This window comes from Temnothorax americanus, unplaced genomic scaffold (assembly GCF_048541705.1).
Source record: "Temnothorax americanus isolate GAGA-0224 unplaced genomic scaffold, ASM4854170v1 Scaffold71, whole genome shotgun sequence".
Taxonomy (NCBI): Eukaryota; Metazoa; Arthropoda; class Insecta; order Hymenoptera; family Formicidae; genus Temnothorax; species Temnothorax americanus.
Window position 1 is genome coordinate 598,150 of NW_027509794.1, and position 18,808 is coordinate 616,957.

The 18,808-nt window shown below is 39.0% G+C and overlaps 3 protein-coding genes across 4 annotated transcripts in view; 1 reads left to right on the forward strand and 2 right to left on the reverse strand.

Moving 5' to 3' along the window:
* Sprt (PDZ domain-containing protein sprite) overlaps positions 1-18,808 on the forward strand; it is a 195,755-nt gene that overhangs the window by 47,874 nt on the left and 129,073 nt on the right. The gene's annotated exons all lie outside the window — the stretch shown is intronic.
* LOC143906493 (uncharacterized) lies at positions 1,901-8,761 on the reverse strand. The gene is given in 6 exon segments (XM_077422631.1): positions 1,901-2,095; positions 2,228-2,497; positions 2,677-4,175; positions 4,178-4,231; positions 4,472-6,301; positions 6,304-8,761. Coding segments are annotated over 6 exon segments (4,644 nt in total). The 5' UTR covers positions 7,100-8,761.
* LOC143906494 (uncharacterized) lies at positions 11,319-12,561 on the reverse strand. The gene is made up of 2 exons (XM_077422632.1): positions 12,434-12,561; positions 11,319-12,322 (listed from the first exon to the last, which is right to left on the reverse strand). The coding sequence occupies exons 1-2, from the start codon at positions 12,559-12,561 to the stop codon at positions 11,764-11,766; spliced, it is 687 nt and encodes a 228-aa protein (XP_077278758.1). The 3' UTR covers positions 11,319-11,763.

The window sequence follows — 18,808 nt, forward strand, 5'->3', positions numbered from 1 at the left end:
TCATTTATCATTCAAAAATCTAACCTAAGTGGTAGCTTTATATCTTTTTCACAAAATTATATTACCTAACTTAACTCAAGTGACATGTATTAAAAAAAAAAGATGTGAAATCTTTATTTTCTTCTTCACAAAATTATATTAGGTGATGCTGGAGCCGTCTGTATAACCGACAAAATTACCATCTTCTATGTTATCGACTATATCTGTCCTTGTATAGACAAAAGATATAGACAAGGATAGCACGCTACATTGCACGCACACATACGCACGATGCACATCGACATTATACTTTTATATTACGCTTTCAAATCTTGATTTGGAGGGTTTATCGATGTTTTTCTTGTGGTGCAATTTGGGGGAACTTTGTTTTCGCGTTCGTATCAATGGTATATCTCTTGTATGAAATACATCTTGTGACGAGCTGACAGCTCGCCGCAACTCGAGACGCCATATTGGGATAAAAGTAGGATAAGGAAATCTGTACTTCCGTAATTTTTTCTCGTTTTCTGTATAAAATCGGAGTTTCCCCGAATCATTAATGTATGTACTGCAATTCTGGAGAAAGATTTTTTATTCTGTCAAATTAATACGACACTACGTGCTGACAAAAAATGCCGGTAAAACAGACGGCTCCAGCATCACCTTGACTCAAGTGATATGTATTTCAAAAAAAGATGTAAAATCTTTAAATTAAATTGCGCCAATTGTAAAGAAAATATGTATATTGCTTTGAAAGATAATTGTTATGCAACTTTAAAGAAATAAAACCCAAGTGGTATCTTCGTATTCCTATTCAAGGGCCTTCCTATTCTAACCCAAGTGATAATTCTTAATTCTCTTTAACAAATTTTTAATATTACAAAGAATCATTTTAATTACAAAGAATTAAAGAAGTGTAGTAATTAGATCGCTTAGGACGATACGCGAGATGCGTAGAGATGGACAGGACACTGACTGTACAAGTTCTTTATACTATAGAAACTCTTTATTCAATTCACAAGAACAACACACAACACGTCTTGACTCAACGATGATCAAGGCTTTTATGCAGACGACACACGACCGTGACGACTGCACGCAGACAACGACCGCACCGCACGAGTGGCGCTTAGAACGCGCGCCACACAGGAGCTGCCCTTTCTAAAGGCGGGAGCATATCGCTCGTTTAAAGCCCGGCTCTCAACACTCCCTCCCGAGCGATCCGCAGTCCTTCTCTATACTTAGTCCTTATCTGAAACACAACAAGAATCAGTTACCGAGTAAAATTAATCTGTAATTTTGTTTAGACTCTATATTCATTATCTTATCTCTTAGATATGCAAATCCTTCTAAAGGTAAAGGTTTCGTCATAATGTCCGCCAAATTTTCTTTGGTCTCAATCCATTCGACTTTCACCTTCCCTTGATCAACACATTGTTTGATACAATCTCCATGAGTGTCAGCCATATGTTTTCTGTTTCCAGTTTCTTCTCTTTCTCTTAAGTTTTTCTTTATTTCCTCTAAGTTGTCATCAAACATTTTAAGTTTGTGACTTTCGTCCTTCTTAGTGCAGTTTCCTGCTGCTCTGTCGTCACACCATATTGTTACAGGCAAGAATGTTCTTTCAACAACATATCTGAGCGACTTGTCCAATGAGATTACTTCTTGACAGGCCTCACTCATTGCTAGATTCTATGCCTGACAAGTAGAGAGTGTAACATATGTCTGTTTATGACTTCTCCATGCTATCACATCTCCAAATAGTTTGATTATATATTCTCCAGTGGATGTAAAATCAATGCAATCTCTGAAACTAGCGTCTGTTAGTGACTCTAACACGTCTGTTTTACCTCTAAATATTAATCCTCAATATTAAAGGAGCTTAACATACAGCATAGCTAGGCTCTCGTCGACAGTTCGGCTACGGGTCTTGAAATACTTCGAACACATCACACGTAATGAGGATTCCATGCAGCGCCTGGTAGTACAGGGCCGAGTGGAAGGCAAACGCCCACGCGGCCGATCCCCGACTAGATGGACTGATCTCATAAAATTGGCAACAAAATGCCCCATTACAGAATGTTCCCGCAGTGCCACAAATAGAGACAAATGGAGGCTAATTGCAAGAAATTTGGCGGAATCAATATAAAAATTCATAATCACGACCACTCTGTCAAGAGTGTACGACTAAGAAGAAGATTAATCCTCGATTCGCAGTTCCTCTAAGATATCTGAAGACTCTTTTTACATCTTGCCAGTTTTCTTCTGCAGGCTCTAATTGTTTCCTTGCTAAATAATTCACTGCAAAAGCTATATCAGGTCGTGTGGCATTCGCCAGATACATCAAGCTTCCTATTGCTTCTCTATAAGGTACTTTTATAATTTCCTTTCCAGTGTTCTTTTCTTCTAATTTACTCGTTTTGTTTTTGTTGCTCATCCTTCTGGTTACCATAGGAGTACTCTGAGGCTTGCATTCATTCATATGGAACTTTTTCAGTACGCTCTCAGTATATTGCATCTGATGAATATTCATATATCTTTCGTCTTTGTTTCGTTCTATTGTTATTCCCAGAAAATTCTTGGGTTCTCCAAGATTCTTCGTCTCAAAGATTTTACTCAACTTCTCTATGATTTCCTCTAATTTCTTCAGATAATTGCTTCAACTAACATGTCATCTACATAAAATAATATGATTACTATTTTGCCTTCTTTCCTCCACGTGAACAGGCATGGCTCATGTAGATCATTCTCTAATCCAAGTTTCTTAGCCTCTTCTGAAAATCTCTTATTCCATCTTTTTGGACTTCTCTTCAATCCATACAAAGCTCTATTTAATTTACACACCTTAGTCTTTTTGGTGTTTTCATCCACTTCTACTCCGTCTGGAATTTCCATATATATTTCTTCTTCTAAAGTTCTATTCAGGAATGCAGTCTTTACATCTAGCTGACATGTATATAAATTATATTTGTTTATCATTACCAGTATGGATCTAACCAATGACAATCTCGAAGCCGGTGCATATGTCTCTTTCAGATCATACACATTCTTGTCTTTACATTCTCTTGTCACCAGTCTCGTTTTATATCTGGTTGATCCATCTGCTTCTAATTTTCTTTTAAAAACCCATCTTGAATCTATTATATTAGGTCGTCTTTCATCTAATTTCTCTAATGGTCTATCGACAAGTTCCCACACTTGATTAGCATACATAGATTCAAGTTCCTCTTTGACTGCAATTTTCCAATTCTCTTTTTCGTTACTTGATATAGCTTCTTCATAAGTAACAGGCTCTCTATTCAACGATGCCATAAGGCATTGATGTAATTCATCTTCATTCTCTATATTCCGTTGAATATTTTTCACATTAGTATAATTAGCAAAAATAACATCTTCTATTATTCTCCGCACATCAGTGTCTCCATTATCTTCTAGTTTTCTCTTAGTTTTACTTTTAGTCATTGGAGTTTCACTTTCTTTTTGTGCTACCTTCTGCTTCTGTTCGTCTAGTTGTGTTGTTTGTTTTCTCGGTCTACCTCTTTTTCTTTTCTCAGGAATCTCTAGTTTTTGTTCTCCCTTTTCCTCATCCTCTACGAATTCTTTCATCCAATTTTTATCTGAGTCTTTTTCTTTTTCTGTTTGACTGTTTTGATATACATTTTTATATGTTACCTTTTCATTAAATCTAATGTGTCGGGACTTTATAAATTTTCTTGTGCTTGGATGCCAGAGTATATATCCAGTGTCAGTATATCCTACCAACACACTTCTAATAGCTCTCTTGTCAAATTTCGACGTAGGCTTTGGTACTCTTGCATATCCAATACATCCAAATCTCTTTATTTGCTCGAAATGACAACTTGTTTCTGATGAGAACTTCTTCAACGGGATCTCGTACTCTATAGTCTTATGTGGAGATCTGTTGTACGCATGCACAGCAGCGTCAACTGCCAACTCCCACATACTTTTTGGTAATCCCGAGTCGAACATATATGTTCTTACTTTCTCTTGCAATGTTCTGTTGAACCTTTCTGCAACTCCATTATGTTCTGAAGTGTACGGTGGCGCAAATATGGCTTCTATCTTTTCTCTTATTAATACCTCTTTAAAAGCACCTCCCGTGAATTCCTTGCCTTGATCTGACTTCACGTAGCATAGCTTTTCCTCTTTTCCTAGTAGATTTCTGGCGGATATAGATATTTCTCTAGAGCCTCTCCCGATTCATCTTTTGTCTTCAGAGAGTAGGCTTTTGCTAATTGTTATGTATGAGCACATGCGCGCGATCGGCTAATCAAAAACGAGTATAGCGCGAGAGTCCGTTCTCAGTTAGTTTTTAAGTCGCCGGTTCGTGGATGTACTCTGTCTGGCGGTTACGAGCTCTGTATCTCCCGATATTGTAATAAAAGTACGTTATTCTATACGAGCAATCCATACTGTCTCTATGTTAGACACTCACGACAGTACTCTACCAAAGAAACGTAAAACGCAAGACGTAAAACTAATCTAGAATAGTTGTCTATGAAAGTGATTATAAACCTCTTTTGTCCTGGATAGGATGTAGGTTTTATTGGACCCATGATGTCCGTATGTATTACTTGTAGTGGTCTCTGTGCTCTATCTCTGTTTTCTTTAAACGGCAATTTTGCCATCTTTGCCATTATACATACTTCACACTCTAATATGGAGTTATCAAACTTTACATTCTTTAATCTCTTTTCTACTTTTTGTAATTGTTTTAGATAGTTTAACGATGCATGACCTAATCTAACATGCCATAACATTGCCTCATTTATTTTCTCTAGTTTCTTTACTTTTTCAATTACTGAGCTTTCACACATTTTTTCTATACTTTCTATTGCTTGTATATCCTCTAACTTAATGACTTGTTCGAGTTCAGCATTATTGTATTCTATATTTTTGTTTTCGTTCACATTTGTGAGTTTTCCTTCATTCTCTCTCCTAATCGCAGAGCCAACATTATCCCTTTCATCTAACTCTCCCTCCGAAATTGATGATTCATTGGTCTGAATGTTTGCTTGCGACTGTTCAGGAAGCTCACAATGTGGAACAATTTCTGCTCTACATTTATACACACCACATTCTACATTATTATTATCCTCTATATTGTTATTTTTGACCTCAAATTGTATAATCCAATTTGGTTTCTCATAAATTCCTTCAAAAACTATTTTATTTGTCAGTTTATTATAGACCTTAAACAATTTATTATCTAAATAAATACTGAACCCCGCATCAGCCAGCTTTCTTAGAGATAGTAAATTTTCAGATATTTCCTTCGTTGCAATTACATTTGTTAATTTAATGACTTTCTTTTCTTTTTCATTTGTTAGCAACAAAAGATCTCCTTTACCATCTATTAAAATGTCTGCAAGCTCATTCTTATTCGCGCATTTAATAACTCTATTATTACATTTTTCAAAATTTGACAGAATTATATTTTTATTCACGATGTGATCTGTTGCACCCGAATCTACAATGAAATTGACTAACTCTTTCGAACTTTTTCTATCTTCTATTAATTTAATCATGCGTAATTTACCTTCTTTTGATTTTTCTTCTTTTGCTGTTTTTGTTGGTATAGGTTTTTTAGCTGGTTATATTTTGGTTATTTTTCCTTTGTTGTCTACTCTTTTTGTGCCTTTTTGCGCAAATCTACCCTTTTTGTTTATATTTTTATTAACGGTTTTATTTAAATACCTCTTTCCTCTAAATTTGTTCGCCTGAGCACCGGCATTAGGACAGCTATCACTCTTGTGTCCTCTAATCTCCTGGCAGTAATAGCAGAACCAAGCATCTGATCCTGCTAGTGGGCAGTCCTTTGCCATGTGGCCCAATTTGTTGCATCTGTAGCACTTTACTTCCTTGTGCTCTTCTGCGGTAGCCCTCTGCACTCTAACCTCTGGTTTCTCTAACTTCTCGCTTTTCTTCTCTGCTTCTAACTGCATCATAAAAGACTTTATTTCATCTATTGTCATTTCTTTAAGACTCGATTGTCTTCTAATCAAATCTACATTTCTCAGCTCTGGTACATTAATTAACACAGCCTGATAAAATGCAGATCTAATTTTTTGTTCTGTAAGAGGTACCGCATCTTCACATGATTCATATTCTCTAATTATTGAATCAAAGCGTTCGTAAAAATCACTTACTTTTTCATTTTTTCTCATTTTAATTTGATAAAGTCTAGCTTGTACCGATGCATGAGTAACATTTATTTCACTCTTTTTATATCCTCTTAGTTTTTTTAAAATTTCTTTTGGATCTTTTTCATGTAAGATCCTTTTATGATAATTTTCATCTAATGATTGATTATTATATCTCTAACTAGACATTTTCTCTTAGCAACTTTTAATTCGGAAAGATTTTCTGGACTTTCAATGTTTGAATCTATTACATCTAACAAGTCGTTATTCATTAACTCAGATTTCAAATAGTCCATCCAAAGATTAAAGTTGGATTTTTGCGTCAGCTTATATTTTCTTCTAATATGCAACCTTTGACTGTTTAGTTCTACTTCTATAGCGCTTTTAATTGTTTCTAAACTTCTATCTTCTCCGGCGGAACAAACTCTTGCTTCATCTAATTTTCTCTTTCTAGACTCTACTTCTAATTCTTTAACCGTTGTTATATCATTATGTACTGAACTTTGCGTATTCTTATTATTTAATTCTAAACTTCTAAGTTTAACCTTTTCTCTTTCTAAGTTTAGACGGGAAACTTCCACCATAATATTCTCCATCATCCCAGTGGCCTTCGTCATTATTTTGTCCAGCATCTGCATCGCTTTGTCCATTTTTGCGACCAGTTTTTCTTGCTTTTCATACAAAATTTTGGTTTCAATTGGCAGGACTGGACGGTTCTCTTCCGATGCTCTGGTCACATCTATATTTTCTCTGATTTTAGGCATGTTTTTTTTCGGGATTGCACCTCTTGTTTCCGTCTCCTCCTTTTTATCTTTTTTTTCTTTATCTTTTCTTATTGTCTCCTCGCTATCTCTTTCTCTTTCTATTACCGTAATTATACTGGTGTCGCTGTCGTAGTCGACCAGCGCGTCCTGGCCTTCTTCCTCCACCAAAAGATTCTCTGTCTCTTTTTCCATCTATATCGGGATTTAAATATCAATTGAACATTAGCATTCTTCTTTTGACAAGATAAACCAACATTCTTATTGACATATAATAATTTTTCTATCACCAAACTTCTTTCAGCGATAAAAATTCAATGCTTATGAGGTTATATAGAACGCACTGCAATTCACAATAACCCCAAAACGAGAAAAACCACGCGCCTCTGCAGGACTATCCGTACGCGCACACCACTGTCCGTTGCGATCCCCAGCACTGCTGAAAAGATCTATGGGAGCTCGGGTTGATCACGCACACGCACGGGGCCCATACAGATTTACGCGGCTTCTCTGAACAGTAATCAAGCTACACCGCACAGCAAGTCATGTTCGATCACTGACCCGATACACACCGATTTCAAAAAAATAAACTCATACCGAGTCATATAGAGTTTTATACATACGCATATCATGTTTATACATATATCGTAACCTAGCCATCTAGCACCGATGCTATATTGTTAGTTGAAATCGATTATGTGGTTGTGCGCGCCCAGCAACAAGTTCCTCGCGCCAAAAACAATGACTCTCGCCGTCTACGATCGGACTTCCGCGCGCCAAAAATAATGACTCTCGCCGTTCACGATCGGACTTCCGCGCGCCAAGAACAATGACTCTCGCCGTTCACGCTCGGACTTGAACGCACACCCCGCCGACTTGCCACCAAGCGGCATCTTTCTATCTCTTTTTATTGTACATATTCTCATTTAATTTCATCTTTCTCTACTTTTATCAAGAGGCAAAAAGAGTTTGTCTCCTTCTAACTTCTAACAGCGTTTCTCGAACGTTCTTATTAGCTGGGAATTTCTACTTCTATATTATACTGTTACGCTCGTCGAGTAAGCTCGCCGCCGTAACACTATCGCGCACTCCACACTCGCGCACGTATTTTGCGAAACTCGCAAAAGGAAAGAGAACTCAAAAGAACTTAAGAAATGCGTTTATTCCAAGCTCGTAAAACAGAACGCGTGCGGATTCCAAAAATCCGCCAAACAGAAAATCAATAAATCCATAAACAAACTTCCGTTGTCAAGGAGCGCGCTTCACAGCTTTCCCCGACTTCTCTACTCAGTGTCCAGCACGGGCGTAACAATACATTATCTCTATCTTCCAAAAAGGCAGAAATCTGCCTTCTTCTATCCTCTCCTAACAGTATATATCAAAAGTTCTTATTAGCTGGTATTTCTCTCGTTTCGCTCGTCAGCATTGAGAGTTGTCATTTACTTACCCTCTAATCTTCTAACGCTCTCTTTTCTATTTGGTGTCCTTCGCCGGCGTCTCACGAACTTTTCGTCCACTTATTTACGCGTCTTACAGATCCGCAGGACAAGCGTGCCCTAGAGCCATAACCTGTAGTAATTCGATCGCTTAAGACGATACGCGAGATGCGTAGAGATGGACAGGACACTGACTGTACAAGTTCTTTATACTATAGAAACTCTTTATTCAATTCACAAGAACAACACACAACACATCTTGACTCAACGATGGTCAAGGCTTTTATGCAGACGACACACAACCGTGACGACTGCACGCAGACAACGACCGCACCGCACGAGTGGCGCTTAGAACGCTCGCCACACAGGAGCTGCCCTCTCTAAAGGCGGGAGCATATCGCTCGTTTAAAGCCCGGCTCTTAACAAGAAGTAATAGTACAAAATAAAAATATTTAATTAAAACAAAATAAATAAATTTTTCTTTGTAAAAAAAACTTGGCGCTGCTAGACTTTGAAATTTAAACATTAAAATTTAAACATTAGTACTTTTTTGATTGAATAAAAAAACAATAAACATAATTTAGGGAAGAATGCGACAGGAGTAAAAAAGCAGCGCCAAGTTTTTTACAATAAAAATTTATTTATTTTGTTTTAATTAAATATTTTTATTTTGTACTGTTACTTTTTTAATTCTTTATAATTAAAATGATTCTTTGTAATATTAAAAATTTGTTAAAGAGAATTTAGAAGCTATTATCACTTGGGTTAGAATAGGAAGGCCCTTGAATAGGAATACGAAGATACCACTTGGGTTTTATTTCTTTAAAGTAGTTGCATAACAATTTTCAAAGCAATATACATATTCTCTTTACAATTGGCGCAATTTAATTTAAAGATTTTACATTTTTTTTTTAAATACATGTCACTTGAGTTAAGTTAAGTAATATAATTTTGTGAAAAAAATATAAAGCTACCACTTATATGTATATATATAGGTTAGATTTTTGAATTTAAAAAATACATTGCGTGTACTTGGCACTTTCTTTTACTTTTTTTGAAAAAGGTAATTTTTTACTGATATCACTTATTTTGTAGTGTTAAGCAAGGATCTGCAAAACATTTTTATTTATTTTTTAATTATTTACAAAATTAGCAATAACAACAAATACATAAAAATTAATAATATTTAAGTAAAAGTAAATTATACATTTCTCACAAAAATTAAAGGAACACTAAATTTATCTTTAAAACTAGATAAAATTCAAGCAGCTGTAACTTTGTTAAAAATGAATAAAATTTAAATTTCAAGTTTAAAATTTTTACTTTCGAAAGGTTACTATTATTTTTTGGTTTCTGTAAGTTTGGTAACTTTTGCATATAGAAAACTACGAACTGGACAAAATAGAAAATTTTTCTTTCATTTTGTAGGCCTGTCACGTGCAAAAAAAATCTGCAAAAATTTTCAACTTTCTAATGTGAAAGCTTGAAGTTTTCCTTTTAAAATTTTTTTTTTAAATGTTTTTACGTGTCTGCATTGTTGTTCTGTACAATTGTTTTCTGGGTCAAAATAAAAAAGATAAAAATCGCTAATTTTTACATTATTTTCATCAATTTGTATCATATCTGTTATTTTAAAAAATTGGCAATTATACCGTTTAATAGAGCAAAGTTTCAGCTTTAAGAATCTATTTCTTGAATTGCAATACGATGATTTCTAAGGGAGTTATGAGCAATCAAAGTCAGAAAGCTGATTTCTTGTTCAATCCGCGATAAATTAGTAACAAAAAATTGTAGAAACATTAAAAAAAAAAAGATTTTGCAAGGAAAACTTCAAGCTTTTACGTTAAAAAATTGAAAATTTTCGCGGATTTTTTTTTAAGCATGACAGGCCCACAAAGTGAAAGAAAAATTTTCTATTTTGTCCAGCTCGTAGTTTTTTATATGTAAAAATTACCAAACTCACAGAAACTAAAAAATAATAGTGACTTTTTGAAAGTAGAAATTTCAAGCTTTAAAATCCTTTTTTTAAATTTAAATTTTGTTTATTTTTAACAAAGTTACAGCTGCTTGAATTTTGCCTATTTTTAAAGATAAATTTAGTATTTCTTTAATTTTTGTGAGAAGTGTAGATTACTTAAAGAATTGGTAATTTGTCAAAAAAAAATATCTAGTTTGTGAAAGTTAGTATTTAGGTATATATGAATTAACCCTTTTTGGTCACACTGGGTAAAATACACTCCAACGTTTTTTTTACTTCAAAAACGACCCAGTAAACCAATGGAAATAGGCCTTGTGCCGCCTCTACAGGTAGTTGGGACCTTCAAGTATCGATCCCCATCGGTGGTATATTTTTCGGCCCGTTAGTTCCCTCTCGGCATTTTTTTTCCCGCAAAAAATCAGTAGTTATACTAGGCGGGTTCTAAACCAGGAGCTCCGAGGGGGGGGGGTGAGGGAGGGGGGGTATCGGATTACGCGGGGGTGAGGGAGGGGGGTATCGGATTACGCGGGGAGGTGAGGGAGGGGGGTATCGGATTTTGCAGGGCTGAGGGGGAGGGGGGTATCGGGTTACACAGGGGTATTAAGTTACAAGGAGATAACGCGGGGGTGAGGGGGAGGGGGTATCGGGTTACACAAGGATATCGGATTTCGGGGGGTAAGGGGAGGGGGTATTGGGTTACACAAAAATATCGGATTTTTCGTGGGGTGAGGGGAAGGGGGGTTGACCTTGATATACCACCGGGATGACTCACCGGGATGAGTCACCGGGATGACTCACCCGCGCCGCTGGTCCGCGCGGGGGGAGGGGGTTCGCGTTCGCGTTTGCGGTCGCGCCGCGGGTCCGCGTGGAGGTTCGCGGGGGTCCGCGGGGGCCGCGTGGAAGTCCGCGGTTGCGCCGCGGGGTCCGTCGGGTCACGGGGGCCTCGTTCTCAACGACGCCGCTAGGCGGCGTACAATGGGTAAGACTAACTCGATAGCGCACTGTGTAGGGAGCGTGTTTTGTCGATGACGCATCGAACCTGTCGGGACATGTTCGTCGTAAACAACATTTTTCTAGGAAAAAGGGGGTGTTATCTCGTAGACTAAACAATTTCGCGCTATTTTTTACGACGCAGTACGTAAAAAAACAAAGGAAGAAATGACGTCATCGGGACGATGATCGACCCGATAACGCATCGAACCTGTTGGAACATGTTCGTCGTAAACAACATTTTTGAGGAAAAGGGGGAGGTGTTATCGCGTAAACTAAACAATTTCGCGCTATTTTTTACGACGCAGTACGTAAAAAACATGTTCGTCGTAAACAACATTTGATAAAATATAGGTAGGGATGGACATGCACGCAAAGAAATTACATCGTTTATTTAGTTGTAAAAAAAGCCTGTTTATTTAACTCTTTTTTACATAATATGTATATATTACACACTAAAAAACTAAAGCTGCGAGCTCACAATCGACGATCTGATTCATATTGAACGCATCGCTAGCGTATATTACATTCGACGCTTCCTTGGGATCCTTCACAGTGGACGCGATATCGGAGAACTGCGCAAACTTTGCATCGACCGTCGCAAGTATTCTGATCAAACGATCGAATCTCGCATCGATGCACCGATCGAGATCGAACATACGATGCATCGTCGATTCGGTCATTCTCAAGCATACGTTTGCAGATTCGAGACGTATGAGTTTGATGTTATTAACCATACAAACTCTCACCGTTAGCGGTCCAACGTTTATAAAACTATGGATATCTTTGAAGTCATTGCGAAAGAAATTCTGAATATTTTGCCGTTGCTCGTATAGTGCCTTCCACGTTTCGAGAGACAACAGCAGTTCCTTTCCTCGGCGAGGATCTCCAACGGCAATCTCCACGTAGCTCGGTGGACCCACGTTGATACCAATTTCGAGGAATTTGTATTCCATAGCTGTCAGCGCGTATCGTCTGCTGAGTATACGAACCGCGCGACGATCTAACGAAATGCTGTATAAAATAAATAAAATTAGTTTTATTTATCGTAAGTATTACAATTTGCTAAGATATAAAAACTGAGGTAGGCTCTATATGCTTTTTTTTATCCTAAACGAAACTTACCTATTACATTTCTTCTCATACGTTTGAGTTTTAACGTCGTGAATCGGCACGTAATAATTCATGGTATTCATGCGTTTTGCACCGTTGTTGCTGCTGCTGCTGCTATTGCATCCTTCAAAGGAGAACATTTTCGCTCTCTAGACTCTGAGAAGTTGACCGTCAGTACAAACGATCGCGACAAGACTGATCATATAAAATTAATCGAGTATACGCGACAATTCCCAAAGTAATGATGTGGTGGGGGAAAGGAAGAGGGGGAAATAATGTTTATAGAACTTTTTTTTATGTTTTCCGCATCGCATAGTATTGGTCTCAATGCGCATCCAGAGTCTCGACGATTAGGTTTTTTCGCGCATAATTCTCCAGCAGATCGACTAGCCATTCTCGTTTTTGGCATCCCTTGACGTACACAAGAGTCGGCATCTCGTCGTCATCGTCTTCTTTGTCTTCTTTTTTGTCTTCTTTTATACCAAACACGGCCAATGTAATCAGGTGTTTTACCATACTGTACGGCACGTTTCCGTCTTCTTATCGTAATCTATGGTGATTGCGAATCAACCAGGTATCGCACGATTTGTCAGATTTTGTGAGGAGATTCCACGGCATGGGGTAATTAAAGATGTGATGCGTCAGAACGCAGCCTTCTCTCAGCACCGCCACCTCCTTCACGACAAATTTCATCCCGACGAGGAATCCTTGCAGGTCCACAAACGTTGGTACGGACATGACGAGATTTCTTTATCTTTCTCTCGCTCGTCGATGCGTCATTCGAGAGGAATGACGCGCAACTCTGCAAACCGTCTCGCGACACTCTGATTTATACTTCCCCCCTCCCTTTCCCCTCTCAATAATTGTATCGGAGATTGATGGAAAGAGAGAGAAAATATTTACGTCGACGTTGCCGCGAACATTCAGACTATTTTGCGCACCACGTTCGTCAACGGGTTGTACTCAATCACGCGGTCGTGTATGATGAGACAGTACGCGGAGGTATTCGGCGGTATGTTCTCCATGCAGTCGAATTTTAGTCTAACATCCACGGTAGCGTTTTTGACGGATTCGTTTTGGCGAGAGCAATCGATGATCACAAACGGACCGTTACGTAGAAAAGTCGAAACGGTGAGACTCGGCTCGAGATATTCGTATCCGTAGTATCCCTTGCAGAAACGTGCGTACATATCGTACAGAATCGTCCATCTGTGTTTACCAAAGTCCAAATTCAGATCGTCGTACGAATAAACTTCCGAGTTTAGATAAAGTTTTACGTTGGTCAAGTTGCAGTCGTCGAATCGGCTTGTGTCGGCGGACATGACGTTCTTCCGACCCGTCTGCAGAGCGAAGACGACGTATCGCGGTTTCTCGAGCAGGGTCGCGGTCTTAATGGCCCACGAATGCTTGGTCGTGTTCTGCAACAGGGGATACTCGTACAGATCCCACGAACGGAAACCCATACTTAGACTTCCGGTTTCGCCATCGTGGCGTGCGCACGGTGGCGAGTTATCTCCCGCCTAAAATTGTGAGTGATTATAATTTGCGGATAGTTGAGTCATCTTTGAGCGCCCTGTGTGAGCACAGGCGCGTCCGCTGTCTGCCGGGAGTCTTTTTGTGTGGGGCTACTGTTCGGTCCATTGCGTGTGAAGAATATTTCTTGACGAGAGGGGCGTTAACCTTTTTCGGCCGACATGTCGGCTGGGGGCAACCCCCCGTCCCCCGTTTCGCCTACTTTTGAAGATGCTAGAGAAGATTTTCAAGCTTTTTTATCGCAACCAAAGAATTATCAGGGTGAAATGACGGATAATATGGAGTTTGAAGATGAATCAAGAAAGCGTCCCCTTCCCTCTTCCACTGAAGAGGAGGAGGCTGCAGGATCTATGGTGAATAATAAGAGCAGCAAGAAGAGACAAGTCGTCTTGAGTACTATGTCTTCCACCGCGAAGAAATCAGGTAAACAAGCCCCGACGACTACGAGTAAGTCAAATACAAAAAGAGAGGTTATCCCACCAACTAAGAATCAGGACAGCAAGTCCGGGTCAACTGAGTCGACTACTTTATATGGAGCTTACACAAAAGCCCCCTTTATAGTTTTGTTCCGCATCCCTTCGACAAAGGATCAACCCAGGAAACGTTTCTCAATGATTACAATGGCTAAAAAACTCAGGTCAGCGAAAGTAAAATATGATAGCGTTGCGCCTTCTTCATTCAACACGTGGAAGGTTACATTTCCGTCAAAGGCCGCGGCTAATATGGCTTTGAGGAACAAGTTCATTAAGGATGAAGGATTTATAACATACATTCCGAAATACAAATTAACTCGTCAATTTGTTATAAGAAGTATTCCTCTCGACATATCCTTGACTGAGCTAAAGACTGTAATCGAGGAAGAGAATCAGGATATCCTAATCTCGGACCTCTTCAGGCTGAAGAGGAGGGATCGCACCACTGGTATTTGGTCGGACTCGGAGGCGGTCTGTGTCCAGAAATTGGGTGAAGAATTACCGGACCATGTAAAGATCTATAAAACAATTGCTCATACATCACCGTTTCAAAGGTCGGTACGACTCTGTTTCAACTGCGGCCTATTTGGTCATCTATCTAAATTTTGCGAAAGGAAGCCCAGATGTCTGCAATGTGGCAGTGAGAACCATGTTAGCTCCAAGGAGAAACCTTGCTCCGAACCAAAGAAATGTATCAACTGCGAGGAAGAACACGCTACTAGTGATAGAAAATGCCTTAAATGTATAAAGAACCTCGAGATTGCAAAAGTTATGGCCGTTGATAATCTTCCCTTTATGGAGGCAAGGGCCTTAGTTCAGAAAAGGGAAAATAAAAATTGCCTGTTATATGAGGATCGGCGTCCGCCAGCGTTTTCTTCAAGAAACTTCCCTCTTCTTCCGCCGAGGGGTGGCACGTCTGCGTCTAACTTTGCGACAAGTCTACAATCCAGTTCGAGAGGAAGAACATTTGCTGCTAGCCTTGGGAAGGTGGCTCCGGAGATCTCATCCAAACTCTTGGAAATAATGGAAAAGGCGTCTACCATGAAGCAACTGGACCAACTGGTGACTAGATTAGAGAGAACCATGAAGCTCCACAAGGAGAACATAAAAGAATAGAGTTTTGTCAAAAGTTTTTTTTTATTCTTTTTATATTTTTACGCGTTAACGCTCTCTGGTATTATTATAACTACAGAATCTTTAATAGCTTAGTAGCTTAACCAGTTTGCTTTGCCTTAGAGCTTTGCATTTTTTTCTTAATTTTAAAAAACTTCTTCATTTTTATATTTTTACTGAATAGGTAAATCTTCTTCTTTTACATTTTTTTTTACTTTTTCTTAATTTACTCTTTCTGGTTTTTTCTCATTCCATATTTTGAAATGGATAAATTTAGGTTGATACATTGGAATGCACATTCCTTGTTACAGCGTTTTCAAGAATTGGAAAGGCAGAGTACATTATTCGATTGCGCAGCAATTTTGGAAACATGGCTTAAACCACAATTTAATTTCATGTTGAGAGGGTTCGATACGATAAGACGGGATAGGGTTATAGGTAGAGGCGGAGGGGTGGCTATTTTGGTTAGTCATGCCCTTAAATACAGAGAGATTTCTGTGCTGGAGGATTGCGCAGGTAGAATAGAAGCATGTGCAATTGAAGTTTTTTTGTCCGATTTTAATCTTATTATTATATCTTGCTATAGACCTCCTCAGAGTGGTCAAATTTCTGAAAACGAGTGGGTAAGATTTTTCACTCAATTTGATAACAATAATGGTCGTAGTAGATGTATGTTCGTAGGTGATTTCAACTCTCACAGCCCGGTGTGGGGGTCTTCGTTCCTCTGTCAATCGGGTAGGCCACTATCGTCTGCGATTGAGGATACTGAACTCGTCCTAGTAAGTGACGGTGCCCCGTCCTTCTTGGGCAACGCTTCGTGCGGCCCTTCAACCATTGATTTGGCGTTCTGTCATGCTTCCATTGCTCCTAGACTGAGATGTCAGACTTTAGATGACGCCTGGGGATCGGATCATTATCCGGTTTTGATTACGTCATCAATGAACAGAGGCCCCTCCTCTTTTCCACGTAAGCGAACCAAATTATACAATAAACACACAGATTGGAATCAGTTTAGCTTTATTATGGACAAAGATCTTAGAATCTTGATGTCGTCGGATCTGCTTAGCCCCTCGGTCTTGTATTCTTTGTTCTTGGCAATTGTGGAGGGGGCAGTGGGGGAGGCTACCCCGGGGAATTTTCGGAGCCCCCCTCCCTCTCCTCCTCGTCCTCCGTGTATTTGGTGGAACGAGGAATGCGATGCATGGATAGCGGAAAGAAAGTTAAAATTACAGATTTTTATGGAAACGGGTAGAGCTGTAGATTATGAGGCCTATAGATATCAGTATGAGGTAACAAGGAAAGGGTTAAGGAGGATTAAACTTGAGGCTTTTAGGGGTTTCGCAGAATCCCTCAAAAGAGATACGAACCCTAAAATGGTTTGGGACACCATGAAGAAGTTTGATTCGAGATGGAACAGGACGGAGACAGGTAGAGCAATTCCTGCAGAGAAAATCGACAATGTCCGTAATCAAATTGAAGAACTCTTCCCCCCGTGGGCTCCCACTCCTCGACCAGACGAATCCTTGAGTTCTCCGGAAACGGATCCTTTCCTGGACTTGCCCTTTTTGCCTGAGGAACTTGATTGGGCTTTGGAATCGGTAAATTTAGGTTCTAGCCCTGGACTGGATGGAATCGATTATAGAATTATTAAGAAATTTTCCCCGTTGGGCAAGGCTTTTCTTTTAAAAATTTACAATCTCCTTTACAAGGAGGGCAGTTTTCCGGAGGAATGGAGAGATTACTTGGTTTTCTTTATTCCAAAACAAGGAACCAAAGTTAAATTTCGACCTATATCACTCTCATCGTGTTTATGTAAAGTCATGGAAAGATTAGTGACGAATAGACTTCTTTGGTGGTTGGAAATGAATAAACTTATCCCGGATTCGCAATATGGGTTTAGAAGACAGAGAAGCTGTCTTGACAACTTAACAATTTTATACACGGACATTTTGATAGGATTTGAAGAGAAAAGGGCTACTCCAGCTGCGTTTTTAGATGTGAAGTCAGCTTATGACTCCGTCCTCCCAGATATTCTCATTGATAAGTTGGCTACTCTGGGTCTCCCCCCACAGAGCAAAACATTTATTTATAATCTGATCTCGTTTAGAAGGGTTTCATGTAGCTTTTATGAGTTGGATGAAAAGAGGTTCGCTTATCGGGGTCTTCCGCAGGGTAGTGTAATTAGCCCGATACTGTACACAATATATGTTACTGAAATAGATAATATGAGTCACGGGGATGTGCATATGCTTCAGTACGCAGATGATATTTGTCTTTACTCAACCTCCCCGTCGCTGGCTATTGGAATAAAGAATTTAGAACAGGCCATTAAATATATTGAGAAGAAATTAAAAGAAATTGGGTTGGTATTATCTCCATTAAAGACACAGTTTTGTATCTTTAATAAGACTAGAATGAAAATGAGCACCCCTTTGAACGTTTCTGGTACTTTAATTCACCCATCTGATGTGGTACTTTTTCTAGGAGTCTCCTTTCATAAAAATCTAAATTGGAAGTTTCATATGCTGAAGCTAGAAAAGAGATGTGCAAACTCAATCAGAACTTTTAAATGTTTAGGTAGGAAGTGGTGGGGCTCTGACCCATACGTCCTTAGGAAGGTTTATAGGGCGTTAATCCGTTCTAGACTTGAATATGCAGGTTTCCTTATGGGTTCTGTCTCCAGGGACCTGTCTACGAAGGTGGACAAAATTCAGATGAGAGCAATTAGATTGGTTATGGGTTACAGATGTTCAACTCCCCTTAATGTTATGCTTGCAGAACTTCGTGAACCCTCCCTTTATTTTAGATTCAAATATCTGGCATTGGGTTTTCTCTTTAGAGTTTGGTCCAGTGTATCACATCCCCTGAAGGAAAGATTAATACACTTAAGCAACAGCAGACTTATCGAGCACGGTAAACGCATGAGTGACCCCTTCTTGGAGGCTCTTTCTTCTTTTAAAGAATATATGGAATATATCCCTCAGAGGGAACATCCGATTTGCTATCCTGAGAACTTTGAAGCTCTGTTCGCCCACATAGAGGTAGACAGGGTCTCTGGTGATTTAATTAAAAAGGATTCTGTTCCCATGGCTAAATTTAATGAGATTTTTGGTCAGGTCTTGCTCTCTAATCAAGCTATTTTCACGGATGGATCTACTAACATGAGGGAGGTAAATTCCTCTGGTTTTTCGGTCGTTTCGCAGTCCGGTGAGGTATTATTCAGCGCATCCTCCTTTGGTTTCCTTTCCTTCTTTACGGTGGAATCAAT

Excerpts from the sequence above, each read along its gene's own strand:
- LOC143906494 (XM_077422632.1), bottom strand. The coding sequence starts at position 12,561 with ATGTTCTCCTTTGAAGGATGCAATAGCAGCAGCAGCAGCAACAACGGT. Across the intron at positions 12,323-12,433 it reads TATGAGAAGAAATGTAATAG|CATTTCGTTAGATCGTCGCG; the intron begins GTAAGTTTCGTT and ends TATTTTATACAG.